This window comes from Octopus sinensis, linkage group LG24, assembly GCF_006345805.1.
Source record: "Octopus sinensis linkage group LG24, ASM634580v1, whole genome shotgun sequence".
Classification (NCBI taxonomy): domain Eukaryota; kingdom Metazoa; phylum Mollusca; class Cephalopoda; order Octopoda; family Octopodidae; genus Octopus; species Octopus sinensis.
In genome coordinates, this window is record NC_043020.1 from 7,249,320 (window position 1) to 7,265,807 (window position 16,488).

Consider the following 16,488-nt stretch of genomic DNA (forward strand, 5'->3'; position numbering starts at 1 on the left):
ACACACACACACGATATTTAACTAGGACTGAAATTTCTATTCACTATAGCAGTGCTTTTCAAACTTTTTGCTGGAGCGGAACCCCAAGGAAACATTCCACTGGCTCGAGGAACCCCTGTGCAGTAATTTAATAGTCTTATGCACACATATCTGCACAGGAGACTTAAAAATTACTGCCGATTTTAGTAGTTTTGTAACTTCTTGCGGAACCCCTGGACTGTACTGGCGGAACCCTGGTTGAAAACCACTGGCATAGCATATTGCAGGGAATTACAAACTATTTTCGGATTTCTGGAAACCAAGATAAGTGGTCAGGTTGGGTTGTGTGTCAGGGACAAATTTTAGCCAGAATTACACAAGGGATTTTATTGTGTCTACACCGTTTATTGCAAGACTGTCATGGAAATCGTTATCCAAATATGTTTCATAATTGGTCTCAGTGTCCGATTTTGGCTTTTCAAGACAAATTTCCCTGCTTGGTTATCATCTCGAGTGGAAATCTCGACACCCCTAACATCATGGAAACGGAGTAAGTCTTATTTGCTTTCATTTTCGAGTATTTAACACCGACTTAACCCAAATATCTGAGAGTAGCCGGATAGATTTTTTTTGAGACATTTAATAAATATTCAGCTTTAAACGAATATCTTTAAAAAGATCCTTAAAGTTTCCTGTATTTTATTCATCGTTGTTTTATTGGGGGTTCTTCTAAACAAACCCTGATCGCTCTTAGACGTCAGATATAATATATTTTAGCGTTTGTATTTTGCTTCCTGGAAAAACTCCCAAAAGAAATTGTTGCAGAGATCAAAGCTATGCAAATCAGCAAATTATAAAGTAATTAGAATTTGCTTTTAATTAGCATTCCCAATGTTGGTTATTGGCATTTAGTGTGAATACTTTGGTATCTATTTTATTGCAGAACTTTTATTATTTCCTTTTGTTGTTTAGCATCATTCTGACTTGATGGAGCCGGCTTATGATGAAAGGCATTCCATACATGATCACCATGTCTTTCTGGTAAATTTTTACCGTCCCCCCCCCTATATACAAGGAAACCGAGACCTCACTGTCCCAGTATTCTATCTCCTGAGGCTGAGCGAGTTTGATTCAAAAAAAAACTTGGCTGCTAGAAATAGCAGCAAAAATTCTTTCAAATTTAAAAGAAAGGAAAGAAAAATATTCTTTTCTACTCTAGGCACAAGGCCCGAAATTTGGTGGTAGGTGGGGCAATCGATTAGATCGACCCCAGTGTACAACTGGTACTTAATTTATCGACCCCCGAAAGGATGAAAGGCTAAGTCGATCTCGGCGGAGTTTGAACTCAGAACGAAAAGACAGACGAAATACTGCTAAGGAATTCGCCCGGCGTGCAAACGTTTCTGCCAGCTCGCCACCTTAGGAAAAAAAAAAAAAAATATTGGATAATGTTGTACGATACACTGCACCAGAAAATAACTAAATAAACGATGGTGTGGTTACGGCTGGATTGCCTTTCATCATAGGTCTGCTCAACCAGGCTGACTTGGGGCTCAACAACAACACTTCAGTATTTCCGGATAAATCACAACTGATAAACGTCCAGCATTTAATATTTTACGTTAAAAAAAAAGGGCGGCGAACTAACAGAATCGTTCGCACGCCGGGCAAAAAATTCAGCGGCATTTCTTCCGTCTTTACGTTCCGAGTTCAAATTGCTCCGAGGCCGACTTTGCTTTCATCGTTCCGGACTCGAGGCCCTGGGAGTCAATATAATCGACTCCCCGCCCCTCCCACCTCAAACTCCGAACGTGTTGGCTTTGTGCCAAAATTTGAAACCGAAAGAAAGAGAGAGGGGGGAAAAAATTAACTGACGAAACTGAAAATTGAAATGTCGTTAATCCACAATGGATGACGTGTTTGGGCATGTAATAAGTTCTATTAATACTACTACTACTAATAATAATAATAATGATAATGATAATACTCCTTCCTACTATACGCGCAAGGCCTGAAATTTGGGGGAGAGGAATAGTTGATTGCATCGACCCCAGTACTTATTTTACTGTACCCGGAAGGATGAAAGGCAGTGTCGACTTTGGCGGAATTCGAACTCAGAAGATAGCGACAGACGGCATACCATTAAGTATTTCGCTCAGCATGCTAACAATTCTCCCATCGTCGCCGCCGAAATGATAACAATAATAATAATAATAATAATAATTTCTACGAAAGGCACAAGGCCTGAAATTTGCAGGGACAGGCTAGTCGATTACCAATGAAACATCATCATCATCATCGTTTAACGTCCGTTCTCCATGCTAGCATGGGTTGGACGGTTCGACCGGGGATCTGGGAAGCCAGACGGCTGCACCAGGCTCCAGTCTTATCTGGCAATGTTTCTACAGCTGGATGCCCTTCCTAACGCCAACCACTCCGTGAGTGTAGTGGGTGCTTTTTACGTGCCACCTGCACAGGTGCCAGGCGAGGCTGGCAACGGCCACGGTCGGATTGGTGTATTTTACGTGCCACCGTCACGGAAGCCAGTCGAGGCGGCGCTGGCATCGGCCACGAGTCGGATAGTGCTTTTTACGTACCACCAGACCAGGGGTCCTGGCTGGTTCAACTCGATTTCGATTTCGCTTGCCCCAACATGTCTTCGCAAGCAAAGGGGGTTGGCATGGGTGCCTGTCGTCGGTTGGTACTTAATTTATTGACCCCGAAAGGATGAAAGACAAAATCGACCTCAGCGGAATTTGAACTCTGAGTGTAAAAGACATATAAAATGCCAAACGTGCTAACGATTCTGTCAGCTTGTCACCTTAATAATAATAATAATAATATGCCATCAGTAACAAGTGTTGTATAAATGGAAATGAACTCAGACCAGGCCAGTGAAAAGAAAAAAAAGACAGTTTCTATATAAAATATATTTATTTACTGCACAGCTGTTTCTCTATGGTGACATTAAAAACTTGCAATGTTCCCAAGCTTTAATATATGTGTGTATGTTGTCATGGCTATGTGGTTAAGATGCTTGCTTTGCGAGCGCCTGGTTTTGAGTTCAGGCTCACTCTGAAGCACTATCATCATCATTGTTCGACCGTGGTCGAGACAATGGAATTTACCATGCTACGCCAGACTTCACGGTCCATCATGGCATTACGGAGGTCCTGTTGCTGGATGCCTGTATCCCTGGAGATTACATCAGGGTAGGAGAGTGTGCGCCCTCTGGTATTGCGAGTAGATGGCTTCCAGAGGAGAAGAGTAGAAATTACTTCTTTTTCAGCTCTATAACAATGTCCAGCAAACTGGACTCTCCTACCTTTCACAAGAGATGACACAGGTGGTAGTTTCCCATATATTTGCATTTTGGTTGGATGGCGCTTCCACGAGAGATTTTGAGCTCTCATAAGGAGGCGAGTGTAGGTTCCATCCAACCGCCTCTCAAGCTTCTTTGATAACGTCCAGGTTTCTGAGCCATATAGTAGAATTGGTTCGACTGTGGCTTTGAAGCACTTATGGGCTGGTGTCTTCAAATATAGCCTTGGACCAATGAACGCCTTGTGAGTGAATTTGGTTGATAGAAACTGTGTGGAAGTGTGCTGTGTATATATGTGTTTGTGTGTGTGTACCACCGACACTATTACTGCCTAATAACAGGTGTTGCTTTGTTTATATCCCTGCACCTTATCTCTTTGGCTATAGACACTGAATAAATGAATGCCAGTTTTTAACAAATAAGTCAGGAAGGGCATCCAGCTGTAGAAACCTTGCCAGATCAGATTGGAGCCTGGCGCAGCCTCCTGGCTTGCCAGTCCCCAGTCAAACTGTCCAACCCATGCCAGCATGGAAAACGGACGTTAAACGATGAGGATGATGAGGTCCTTGGGTCTGTTTATTCAACTGAAACCTTTCAAGGTGGTGCCCCAGCATGACCATAGTCAAATGACTGAAAGAAAAAAAACATAAAAGATTACTTTAAAATTAAATAAAATAAATTTCTCATTTCCGTAACCCCCACCCCCATAACTACTCTCTCACCTACTCCATCTCCTCCCCTTCCTCTGCCTCATTTTTTCCCTCTCTATGTGCACACAGTGTTCCTTTATTCATTGCCTGCACCAAGCCTCATTTGTGCACTCACCCTACACCCCTTACCGTAACTCTTTCTCTATCTTTCACTTTTACTCTCTCTCCCTCTATATATATATATATATATCATGTCACGTGATCACGTGACCGACCAGACCATCAGACGTTGTTACACATCGCTGGTCACAATGCTTTCGCATTGTTTTAGCCTTCGAATGACGCCACCCCGCTGGCTAAGCGTGCAGGCCGACAGAAGAAAGAGTACAGCAGGGATCACCACCCCCTGTCGGAGCATCGTGGAGCTTCTTAGGTGTTTTCGCTCAATAAACACTCACAACGCCCGGTCTGGGAATCGAAACCGCGATCCTATGACTGCGAGTCCGTTGCCCTAACCACTGGGCCATTGCGCCTCCATATATATATATATATATATACACTCTCGGAGTGGTTGGCGTTAGGAAGGGCATCCAGCTGTAGAAACTCTGCCAAATCCAGATTGGAGCCTGGTGCAGCCCTCTGGTTCGCCAGTCCTCAGTCAAAATCGTCCAACCCATGCTAGCATGGAAAGCGGACGTTAAACGATGATGATGATATATATATATATATATATATATGATATCAAACATGACAGGAGATCAACCAGCCAACATTTATATCAGCTTTAATAGATAGATCATCATCATCATTGCCATGTAACGTCCGTTTTCCATGCTGGCATGGGTTGAGCAGTTTCACAAGTTGATCAAATTCACTCATAAGGAATCAGTGGGCCTGGAGCTGTCCTAGAAGACACTTGCCCAAGGTTCTGTGCAGTGGGGTTGAGCCTGAAACCATGTGGTTGTGAAGCAAAATTCTCAATCGCACAGCCATGTTTGTGCAGAGGGAGTAAATACTTTGGTAGAAAATTGAACCTAGGCTGCTTGTGTGGTAGGTAGGTGTTTCTACCATTGAACCACTGGTGCTTGATCGAGATACCAACTGAAAAGCTGTCCGGGTTCCATTTCAGTTTTGGCATGGTTTCTATGCCTGGATGCCCTTCCTAATGCCAACCACTTTACAGAGTGTACTGGGTGTTTTTACCAGGGCCGTGGTGTCAGAGTCTGTAAAACTATACTGACTCCAACTCACAATGTCCTTATTCTTTAATTTCTTTAATATAAACCAGTTATTACATTTAGGCGCAGGAGTGGCTGTGTGGTAAGTAGCTTGCTTACCAACCACATGGTTCCAGGTTCAGTCCCACTGCTTGGCATCTTGGGCAAGTGTCTTCTACTATAGCCTCGGGCCGACCAAAGCCTTGTGAGTGGATTTGGTAGACGGAAACTGAAAGAAGCCCGTCGTATATATGTATATATATATGTGTGTGTGTGTTTGTGTTTGTCCCCCTAGCATTGCTTGACTACCGATGCTGGTGTGTTTATGTCGCTGTCACTTAGCGGTTCGGCAAAAGAGACCGATAGAATAAGCACTGGGCTTACAAAGAATGTCCTGGGGTCGATTTGCTCGACTAAAGGCAGTGCTCCAGCATGGCCGCAGTCAAATGACTGAAACAAGTAAAAGAGTAAGGCCTACTCAAAGTACAAGCGTATGCATATGCTTTATGAGATATGTAGACCACAGTCAATTACATAAAGAAGAGTCAGAGTCACCAATAGTAGAGGAGTCAAGAGTCACCAATAGTAGAGGAATCGGAGTCAAAGCTTTTTGTTTCGACTCCACAGTTTTACACAACACCAGCATGGGGATTTTGCATGGCACCGGCAAGATTAGGGACACTCGGCAGGAAAGGGATGCAGGGGACATCCCTGTATTCAAGGACAACCACACTTAGCTTGACGTCTCTTCAAGAGCACAGCAAGCCACCAGAGGCCTCGGACCCCTGTCATCCCCAACATCTGAAGAGCCACTCTCACCGTTTCGTCCTATGTCTTCCTGAGTCTACCCCTTCCACATGTTCGCTAGCGCCACACCAGTCATGTTTCAACTGGTACCTTGATCAGCACAAACGTGGCTGTGCGATTAAAAATTTTGCTTCACAACCACGTGGTTTCAGGCTCAATCTCACTGCACGGTACCTCAGGCAAGTGTCTTCTAGTACAGCTCCAGACCAATTGATTCCTTATGAGTGAATTTGGCAGAAATGTTAGCACGCCGGGCGAAATGCTTTTGCGGTATTTCGTCTGCCGCTACGTTCTGAGTTCAAATTCCGCCGAGGTCGACTTCGCCTTTCATCCTTTCAGGGTCGATTAAATAAGTACCAGTTACGCACTGGGTTAGATATAATCGGCTTAATCCGTTTGTCTGTCCTTTTGTGTCCTCTGTGTTTAGCCCCTTGTGGGTAGTAAAGAAATAGGTATTTCGTCTGCCGCTACGTTCTGAGTTCAAATTCCACCGATGTCGACTTTGTCTTTCAATCTTTCGGGGTCGATTAAATAAGTACCACTTACGCACTGGGGTCGTTATAATCGACTTAATCCGTTTGTGTGTCCTTGTTTGTCCCCTCTGTGTGTAACCCCTTGTGGGTAGTAAAGAAATAAGAAACTGTGTGGAAGCCTGTCATATCATCATCATCATCATTTAGCATCCATTTTCCATGCTGGCATGGGTAAGATGGTTTGACTGGAACTGGGTAGCCGCACCAGGCTCCAGTCTGTTTTCGTTTGGTTTCTACGGCTGGATGCCCTTCCTGGTGCTAACCAAGAGTCTACTGGAAGTCTTTCATGTGGCACCATCATGAGAGCCTCACATGTCACCAGCACTGGCTGTGACTGCAATTGTACTTAGCTTGACATGTCGTCCTAAGCACAGCAAATCTCCTACTGAGACCTTTGACAATTTACTGTCATATATGTGTTTTGTATTAATAGATTCAATAGAATCTAGGCCCATCAACATGTAGGACACCACAGATGGCTAGGAACAATAACATAGAGTTCACATTTGCAGTATACCTGTTGAAAATTTAACCTGTGGAGTATATGCTATGATGTAATCTGTGAATACATCAATAGATTACTGCCGAAGCAGCTGTCATAAATTTTAAACTTCCTCTGTATTCTTATATATATATATATATATATCACGTGACCGACCAGACCATCAGATGTTGTTACACATCGCTGGTCACAATGCGTTCGCTTTGTTTTAGCCTTCGAATGACGCCACCCCGCTGGCTAAGCGAGCAGGCCAACAGAAGAAAGAGTGGTGAAAGAGTACAGCAGGGATCACTACCCCCTGCTGGAGCCTCGTGGAGCTTTTAGGTGTTTCCGCTCAATAAACACACACAACGCCCAGTCTGAGAATCGAAATCGCGATCTGCGACCGCGAGTCCGCTGCCCTAACCACTAGGCCATTGCGCCACCATATATATATATATACATACACACATACACACACATATATATCTGTGTGTTTGTGCATGTGTTTGTCTCCACATTACTTGACAACTAATGTTGGTTTATTTACATCCCCATGAGCTAAGTTCAGCAAAAGAGACTTATAGAATAATTAACCAACTTAAAGATTAAGTACTGGGGTCAATTTGTTCCACTAACCCCCAGAAGGTGGAAGTGTGTGGTTCAGTGGTTAGGGTGTAGGACTCCTGATCGTAAGATTGTGGTTTCGATTCCTGGACTGGGCAACGCATTGTGTTCTTGAGCAAAACACTTCATTTCATGTTTCTCCAGTCCACTCACCTGACAAAAATGAGTAACCCTGCGATGGACTAGTGTCCCATCCAGGTGGGGAATACAGTCGCCATGGAAACCAGGAAAACTGGCCCTTATGAGTCAGTGTGGTTCAAAAAGGAAACTTTACCTTTTTTCTTTTTTTTTTTTTTTTTTTTTTACTAACCCCAAAAGCAGTGCTCCAGCATGGCTGCAATCCAATAACTGCAACAAGTAAAAAGAAAATTTAGTTTTTCTTACTCATAATCATCGCTTTTTAAAAATGTTTTTATTTATATATTTATTTTTTCAGGTATAGCTTATCCAGGTGTACACTCTCTATCCTGTCCTTCCTTTTTTAACACAGTGGAGTATGATTTGCAGGAGATTTCACTACTGTTTCTAACTGATTCAAAACATGTTCCAGCCTTCTTAGGCCTCCTCAGCGAAACATAGACGCATGCAAATTGTCTTTTGTTCATTACATAATTATTTCTAATTAGAATACAAGCCTCCTGATCCTTTAATTAAGTTAGCTAAACTCAAAATTAATTACAAGATTAGTCGTTTGTATTCTGTCATTGGAACTGTTTTCTGTGTTTGCTCCAAAGACACTACACTATAAATGGCTGGGTTCACCTAAGTCTGAGTTATTACTAGACAGACCTAAGCGCTGCAAGTAGTGGGAACACTGTCACATTCACCAGTGTTTTGATGACTTGCAATCCCAGTGTCCTATTGTGGAAGGGAGAAAGTGAATTTAAGAATTAGCTCTGTGGGTCAGTAGGGTTCGGAAACTGAAATGTCACCCACTTATTTTATGAGAAAGTACTGATATAGTCATTTAACTTGCTAGAAATAGCTGTTAAATGTTCCTCATTTTCAAAAGAAGGGAACACATTGCACAATGGGGACCAAGATTTTTTGTTTGTTATTTTTCATACCCTAGAGCTTTGTCACTCTGAAGGATGTACTCCTATCTAGATTCTTTCCACCGCTGTCTGTCTCTGGGCAGTCATGACGTTGGATTTTATCTGCTCCATCGCTAATTTTGGATATACATATGAGGGTGCGCTGAAAAGTTCCTGGTTTGGGGTAAAATAAAAGCCAGGAGAATCAGTTAATTATGATTTTATTCAACATATTCCTTCTCAGATTCACTCACTTATTGCAGCGGTCCTTCAGTTTTTCTACTCCCTGTAAAAGAACTCATAAAGTTGGGCCTCCAACCAGGTCTTTCGCAATAACCTTAAAGCTAAGAACTTTTTGGTGCCCCCTCGTGTGTATATACATATATATATATAAAAATACAAACTGGGACAAGACGATACAAAAACACGGACAGGACATTCGAAGCCGTCAATCTTCAGTCAAGAACCGGATCATCCTTGCAATTTCGGCTGATTAATCTTGAGATTGCTCCAGTCTGGCCAGCTCCAAGGAAAATCTAAGCTAAGAGCATTAGATTCCTTGGAAGAAAGCCTCGGATGTATACAAAACAAGGACGTAAAAACGATGTTACACGAATATGAATACAAAAATAATATGTAAAAACAATAATAATAACAATAACAGGACATCACAACAGGTGTCTTTCGACTTAGACGAATTGAACTCAGCTGGCGTGTCAGGAATGTGCCTTGGGGCAGAGAAAAAAATGTTGATGTTACCACGACCACTGCCAGACTCAGGAATGCTGAAAACTTCTTGGCTTTGGGTAACGAAAATATAGGAGCATCAGTTACTTATTGCAGCAGTCGTTCAGGCCTTTTGCAATACCCTTAAAACCAGGAACTTTTTGGCACCCCAACAAAGGAATGTTGGGAAGTTCCTGGCATTGGGTAAAAGAAAATATAGGAAGGGGTCAGTTAATTCTGATTTTATTGAACATATTCTCCTCTCAGGTTCACTCACTCATTACAGTGGTTCTTCGGCTTTTCTAAGCCTGTAAAAGAACTCAGATGGTTGGGCTGCTAATCAGACCTTTCGCGATACCCTTAAAACCAAGAATTTTTCAGCACCCATTCCTATATTTGTTCTCTTTGATGGTTCTTATGACATCATTGACTTTCATGATGATTTACAGCTGTGAAACGTAGGCTCTCATCACTACCATCATGACTTAGATATAAAAAATTGGTGGGTAGGGGTAGAATTCCTTACATCATGGCTCTCTCCAATCAGAACTGACCTAGGGTTAAATAACTGCATTCTGAATTCTACATTATCTGCTCTAACCATCTTGTCTTTAGGAATCAAGACATTTTAGCTCTTCCACTCTAGGATTCTGGAATGTGAGATCAGACTGTTTGGTCGTGTTTGATGTCTAATAAATCAATATTGGATCAGTGGTGCCAAATTGGTGGAACCAAAATGGCCCTGCCAGAACGTTTCAGACCTAGTACCTGTAAATCCTTCTTCAATCACCTGCATACCAAAAGGGAAAATAAAGAAAACAAGCATTCTTTGTAACTATGAAAAATAATTTTGGATTTTATTGCTTTTTTCTAAATTTATTTATTATCCAGTGTAAATGGACCAATTCTCAGGTTTCGCCTGTGATTGAAAAAGGTTTTATAAAAGGAGAAAGGGGCTCTCTACCCCCCTTTTGACCAGGCTCCCATTGGCTTTTATGGGTTTTTCCACCAGGAACCTTTCGTAACGCCTCCCCCTATTGGGAGTTTTTCGTTGTTATATTATTTCATTGTTACACTGTTTTTACACGATATTTTTCACAAACGGACAAAACCCTTTGTAACCTTTTGTCCCTTTATGTTTTCTAATCATGTGTGTCAGCCCTTGTGGCCAATAAAATGAATTAATTATTATTATTATTATCCTCTTCTTTCAATTTTATTTCCATTTCTTGCTGAGTGTCTTCCCGACACCTAGGGCAAAGAAACTCACTGTATACAATAGTAGGTCATTAAAATAAACACACCAGATTCTTCATTTACAAAGTCATGGGATAGAAAAAAATGGAGGAAGAAAGACAGAGAGGAAAAGGATTATTATTATTATTATTAAATGCAGCAAGCTGGCAGAATCGTTAGCATACCAGGTAAAATGCTTAGTGGCATTTCGACTTTTTCACATTCTGAGTTCAAATTCCACCGAGGTCAACTTAGCCTTTCATTCTTCCGGGGTCGATAAAATAGGTACCAGTTGAATATTGGGGTCAGTGTAATCAACTCATCCCCTCCCCAAAATTGTTACCCTTGTGGCAAAATTTGAAACCATTGTTTTCTTTTTGTATTGTTGTTGTTGTTATTATTATTGTTATTATTATTATTAAGGCAGCGAGCTGGCAGAATCGTTAGCATGGCAGGCAAAATGCTTAGCAGTATTTCACCTGTCACTACATGCTGAGTTCAAATTCCGCCGAGGTCAACTTTGCCTTTCATCCTTTTGGGGTTTGATAAATTAAATACCAGTTAAATACTGGGGTTGATGTGATCAACCTTCCCCCTCCCCACAAAATTCAGGCCAAGTGCCTATAGTAGAAAAGGTTGTTATTTATTATTCGTCATCATCGTTTAGCTTCCGCTTTCCATGCTGGCATGGGTTGGACGGTTCAACTGGGGTCTGGGAAGCCAGAAGGCTGGACCAGGCCCAGTCTGATCTGGCAATGTTTCTACGGCTGGATGCCCTTCCTAACGCCAACCACTCCATGCGTGTAGTGGGTGCTTTTTACGTGCCAGGCGAGGCTGGCAAACGGCCAGGATCGGATGGTGCTTTTTACGTGCCACCGTATTATTATTATCATTATTATTATTATTATTATTATTATTATTTTCTTCTTCTTCTTTCAGTGATGGAAGGTGTCTTTCTCACAAGAGAAAATGTCTCTCCTTATTCTGGGGATCTTTTTCATGAGGTAAATTTCTAAAGTCTTCCTTTTTGATTCCTGCTTTATTTATTGTCGGTTGGAAGCGATCAACAGAAAGTAACAAGTAATACCTAAAAAAAAAGGTGGGGTGGGAATGGGCTTGTCGGTCTGCCCCATGGTTCTCCCAGAGGACAAAATGGAAAAAGCATTGCCTCAGATGATTGCAAGGGCGATGTGCTGGATAGGATAGCCATCACTGCCCCAAACAGCAGAGAGCAGGGATATATCAGTGAATATATCAGGGCATCAACTCTTGTTAGATTCATTGATCCAGGGAAGTGAGAGGTTGCAGGAGGCTTCTTACTGATGAGACACAGCAACTGTCCCAGAAACGCTTGTACTGAAGAATCAAGGTGTGTTATGAATACATATTTGTCATAAAGATGATGTTTTCCCCGCAACAAAAAGCACAAAAGCGATTAGCATATTCAGGTGTGAATCTGTCGGAACGTATCAAAAATAAATATGAATGGCAGTGCTCCAGCATGGCCACAGCTCGTGAGCTGAAACTAGATAAAATAAAATAAAAATAAATATGCAGGTCATCCTTTTGATTCTTGCTGTTTGCCATGCTTATGACAATTTACCATTTTCTATAAGCCGGTTTCTTTCTTATTTGCTTCTGCTACCCCCTCCCCCCAAAATATCAAGCCCTTTGCCTGTGGTAGAAAGGGTTTCATCATCAACATCATTATTTAACCCTTTCGTTACCAACCCGGCTGAAACCACCTTTGGCTCTGTAGTACAAATGTCTTGTTTCCATAAGTTCTGAATTAAAATCTTCCACCAAACCTTAGTCATAATTTATGTTCCTAACACTAGCTGAATGATAATGAAGTTATTTTACTAAATTCTTTGTTATATTTAAAGTAATTGAAAGAAACACAGAACATCTCAACAGAAATATGGTAAGAAAAGGGTTAAAATATATAATAGAGAAACAATTCTTAACCCTTTCGTTACCATCCTGGCTGCAACCACCTTTGGCTCTGTAGTACAAATGTCTTGTTTTCCTAAGTTTTGAACTAAAATCTTCCACTAAACCTTAGTCACAATTTATGTTCCTGACAATGGCTGAATGGTAACTAAGTTATTTTACTAAATTCTTTGTTATATTTAAAATTAATTGAAAGAAACACAGAGCATCTCAAAATAAATACAGTAAAGAAAGTCTGCTTTCCATGTTGACATGGGTTGGACAGGTTGACAGGTGCTGGCCAGGCAGGAGCCTGCACCAGACATCTGTGTCTCTGTTTCGGCATGGTTTTTTTACAGCTGAATGCCCTTCCTAACATGAACCACCCAGTAGAATGGTCTGTTGTTATTATTGGTGGCAAGTTAGCAGAATCATTAGTACACCAGACAAAATACTTAGCAGCCTGTTGTCTGTCTTTACATTCTGAGTTCAAATTCCACTGAGGTTGACTTTGCTTTCATCCTTTTGGGGGTCAATAAATTAAGTACCAGTTATGCACTGGGGTGATGTAATTGACTCATCTCTTCCCTCAAAATTTCAGGCCTTGTGCCTATAGTAGAAAGGATTCTTCTTCTTCAATTCTTTTTCTTCTTCCTCTTCTTTTTCTTCTTATTCCTCTTCTTTTTCTTCTTCTTCTTCTTCTTCTTCCTCTTCTTCTTCTTCAATTCTTTTTCTTCTTCCTCTTTTTCTTCTTCTTCTTCCTCTCTTCTTCTTCAATTCTTTTTCTTCTTCCTCTTTTTCTTCTTCTCTTCCCTCTCTTCTACTTCTTCAATCCTTCTTCTTCTTCTTCTTCTTCTTCCAATTCTTCTTCTTCTTCTCATTATTATTATTATTATTATTATTATTACCTCTTTCAGACACCTCTTATGTTGAAATTCTCAAATGTTATGCTGGAAATATTTGGACAGAGCGACTATCTTGTGTTCCTGGTAAGTTTTTTCTGAAACTAATCTTATTGATGTTGTTGACGTGATAGTCTTCAGAAAGAGACAGACAGACAGAGAGAAAATGGGTTACATCAGGAACATATTTATGCTAGCATGGCTCTGTTGTGGTTAGAAGTTTGCTTCTTAACCACATGGTTCTCGGTTCAGTCCCACAGTTCAGGCAAATGTTTTCTACTATAGCAGCCTCAGGCTGGCCAGAGCCTTGTGAGTGGATTTGGTAGACGGAAACTGAAAGAAGCTCATTGTGCATGTGTGTATAAAGTAACAAACTGAGGAAAAGAGTTCCTTCAAAGGGTTGTATTATATATATAAGGGAATTGTTATTGTGTATATATATCAGAAAATGTATAAAGTCGAAACAATTTGTTGGCCTTTTTTGGTTGTTTTGATAATTGTTTGTTATATAATATTCCTAGTATATTGTGTAATATTGTAATTTTATAATAATAAATAAATTATTGGACTGCCAATAGTATCTCTCTATTTAATTTATCTTTATATATATATATATATATATATATATATACACACACACACATATATATATATACATATATATAAAAATTACTTGGAAAAGGATGCGTGGTGTTAGATCATATAATAATATAAATAATATATAAATATATGCATATATACATACATATATGTACATACCTACATATATATGTATATATACATGCATATATGTACATACTTACATATATATGTATATATGCATGCATATATGGGTACAGGACATCATGCTGAGACCCCTTTCAGTCATGAATGACCCTGGGATTGCACCTACAAAGTTAACCTCCCAGGCACAAGTCCGGGCAAGGTTGTTTATGGAAGACCAGCAGTCGCCCATGCATACCGGCCTCCCATCTTCACGCCAACAGTGTTATCCAAGGGAAAGGCAAAGGCCGATATAGCTTGGCACCAGTGATGTCGCAATTCATTTCTACAGCTGAGTGAATTGGAGCAACGTGAAATAAAGTGTCTTGCTCAAGAACACAATACCCAGCCTGGTCCGGGATTCGAACTCACAACCTCACGATAGTAAGCTTGACACTCTAACCACTGAGCCATGCACCTTCACTATATATATATAATAATAATATAAATAATATATATGTATGCATATATACACGTATATGCATATTTGGGCACAGGACATCACAGAACTTAAACAACAAAAAATACAAAGTACAAGGACATGGAATAAGGGCTTTTTGTGCTAGCAACAAAAGAAACAAATGGAAAACAAGACATGCAACACAAGGCACGACCCTTCATCAGTTGTCGGCTGTTTTTCTAATCCGTATTTCGAGCATGTCACGACAAGATACGCTTTCAATAGAACAGTTGGTCCTGCAAAGCAAATTAAATAAAATTTGCGATCTTTTGGAGGGTCGAGATGGGTGACAAAAACAGGACAGTGAAAACAAACAAGAAGGGCTGCTGAGCCTAACCTCGGTTGTGTGTGTGTTTGTGTCTATTCTCCCACCACCTCTTGTCAACCAGTGTTGGTGTGTTTATGTCCCTGTAACATAGCCGTTCGGCAAAAGCGACTGGGGTTGATTTCATTCAACACATCCGCTTAGAATACATAGATGTACATAGGTATGTATATGTGTGTGTGTTTGTTTGTTTTTCCATCACCACACACTTGTCAACCAGTGTTGGTGTGTTTATGTCCCTGTAACATAGCCGTTCGGCAAAAGCGACTGAGGTTGATTTCATTCAACACATTCCGCTTAGAATACATAGATGTAAACAGGTATGTATATGTGTGTGTGTTTGTTTGTTCTTCCACCACCACTTGTCAACCAGTGTTGGTGTGTTTATGTCCCTCTAACATAGCCGTTCGGCAAAAGCGACTGAGGTTGATTTCATTCAACACATCCGCTTAGATACATAGATGTACAGGTATGTATATGTGTGTGTGTTTGTTTTTCCACCACCACTTGTCAACCAGTGTTGGTGTGTTTATGTCCCTGTAACATAGCCGTTCGGCAAAAGCGACTGAGGTTGATTTCATTCAACACATCCGCTTAGAATACATAGATGTACACAGGTATGTATATGTGTGTGTGTTTGTTTGTTCTTCCACACCCACTTGTCAACCAGTGTTGGTTGTGTTTATGTCCCTGTAACATAGCCGTTCGGCAAAAAAAGGACTGAGGTTGATTTCATTCAACACATCCGCTTAGAATACATAGATGTACATAGGTATGTATATGTGTGTGTGTGTGTGTGTGTGTGTTTGTTTGTTCTCCCACCACTACTTGTCAACCAGTGTTGGTGTGTTTATGTCCCTGTAACATAGCCGTTGCCGGCAAAGCGACTGAGGTTGATTTCATTAACACATCCGCTTAGAATACATAGATGTACACAGGTATGTATATGTGTGTGTGTTGTTTGTTCTTCCACCACCACTTGTCAACCAGTGTTGGTGTGTTTATGTCCCTCTAACATAGCCGTTCGGCAAAAGCGACTGAGGTTGATTTCATTCAACACATCCGCTTAGAATACATAGATGTACACAGGTATGTATATGTGTGTGTGTTTGTTTGTTCTTCCACCACCACTTGTCAACCAGTGTTGGTGTGTTTATGTCCCTGTAACATAGCCGTTCGGCAAAAGCGACTGAGGTTGATTTCATTCAACACATCCGCTTAGAATACATAGATGTACATAGGTATGTATATGTGTGTGTGTGTGTGTGTGTGTGTTTGTTTGTTCTCCCACCACTACTTGTCAACCAGTGTTGGTGTGTTTATGTCCCTGTAACATAGCCGTTTGGCAAAAGCGACTGAGGTTGATTTCATTCAACACATCCGCTTAGAATACATAGATGTTACATAGGTATGTATATGTGTGGGGTGTTGTGTGTGTTGTTTGTTTGTTCTCAAACCACTACTTGTCAACCAGTGTTGGTGTGTTTATGTCCCT

General features: G+C 40.9%; 1 protein-coding gene across 1 annotated transcript in view; it reads left to right on the plus strand.

The window, feature by feature from the left end:
* The first annotated feature begins 203 nt into the window (after positions 1-203).
* Positions 204-16,488, plus strand: part of LOC115223872 (phosphatidylinositol glycan anchor biosynthesis class U protein) — a 35,206-nt gene continuing 18,921 nt past the window's right edge. The window contains exons 1-3 of the mRNA XM_029794577.2: positions 204-529; positions 11,552-11,616; positions 13,462-13,533. Coding sequence (XP_029650437.1) covers positions 400-529; positions 11,552-11,616; positions 13,462-13,533 — 267 coding nt within the window. The 5' untranslated portion in view covers positions 204-399. The remainder of the gene's footprint in view (positions 530-11,551; positions 11,617-13,461; positions 13,534-16,488) is intronic.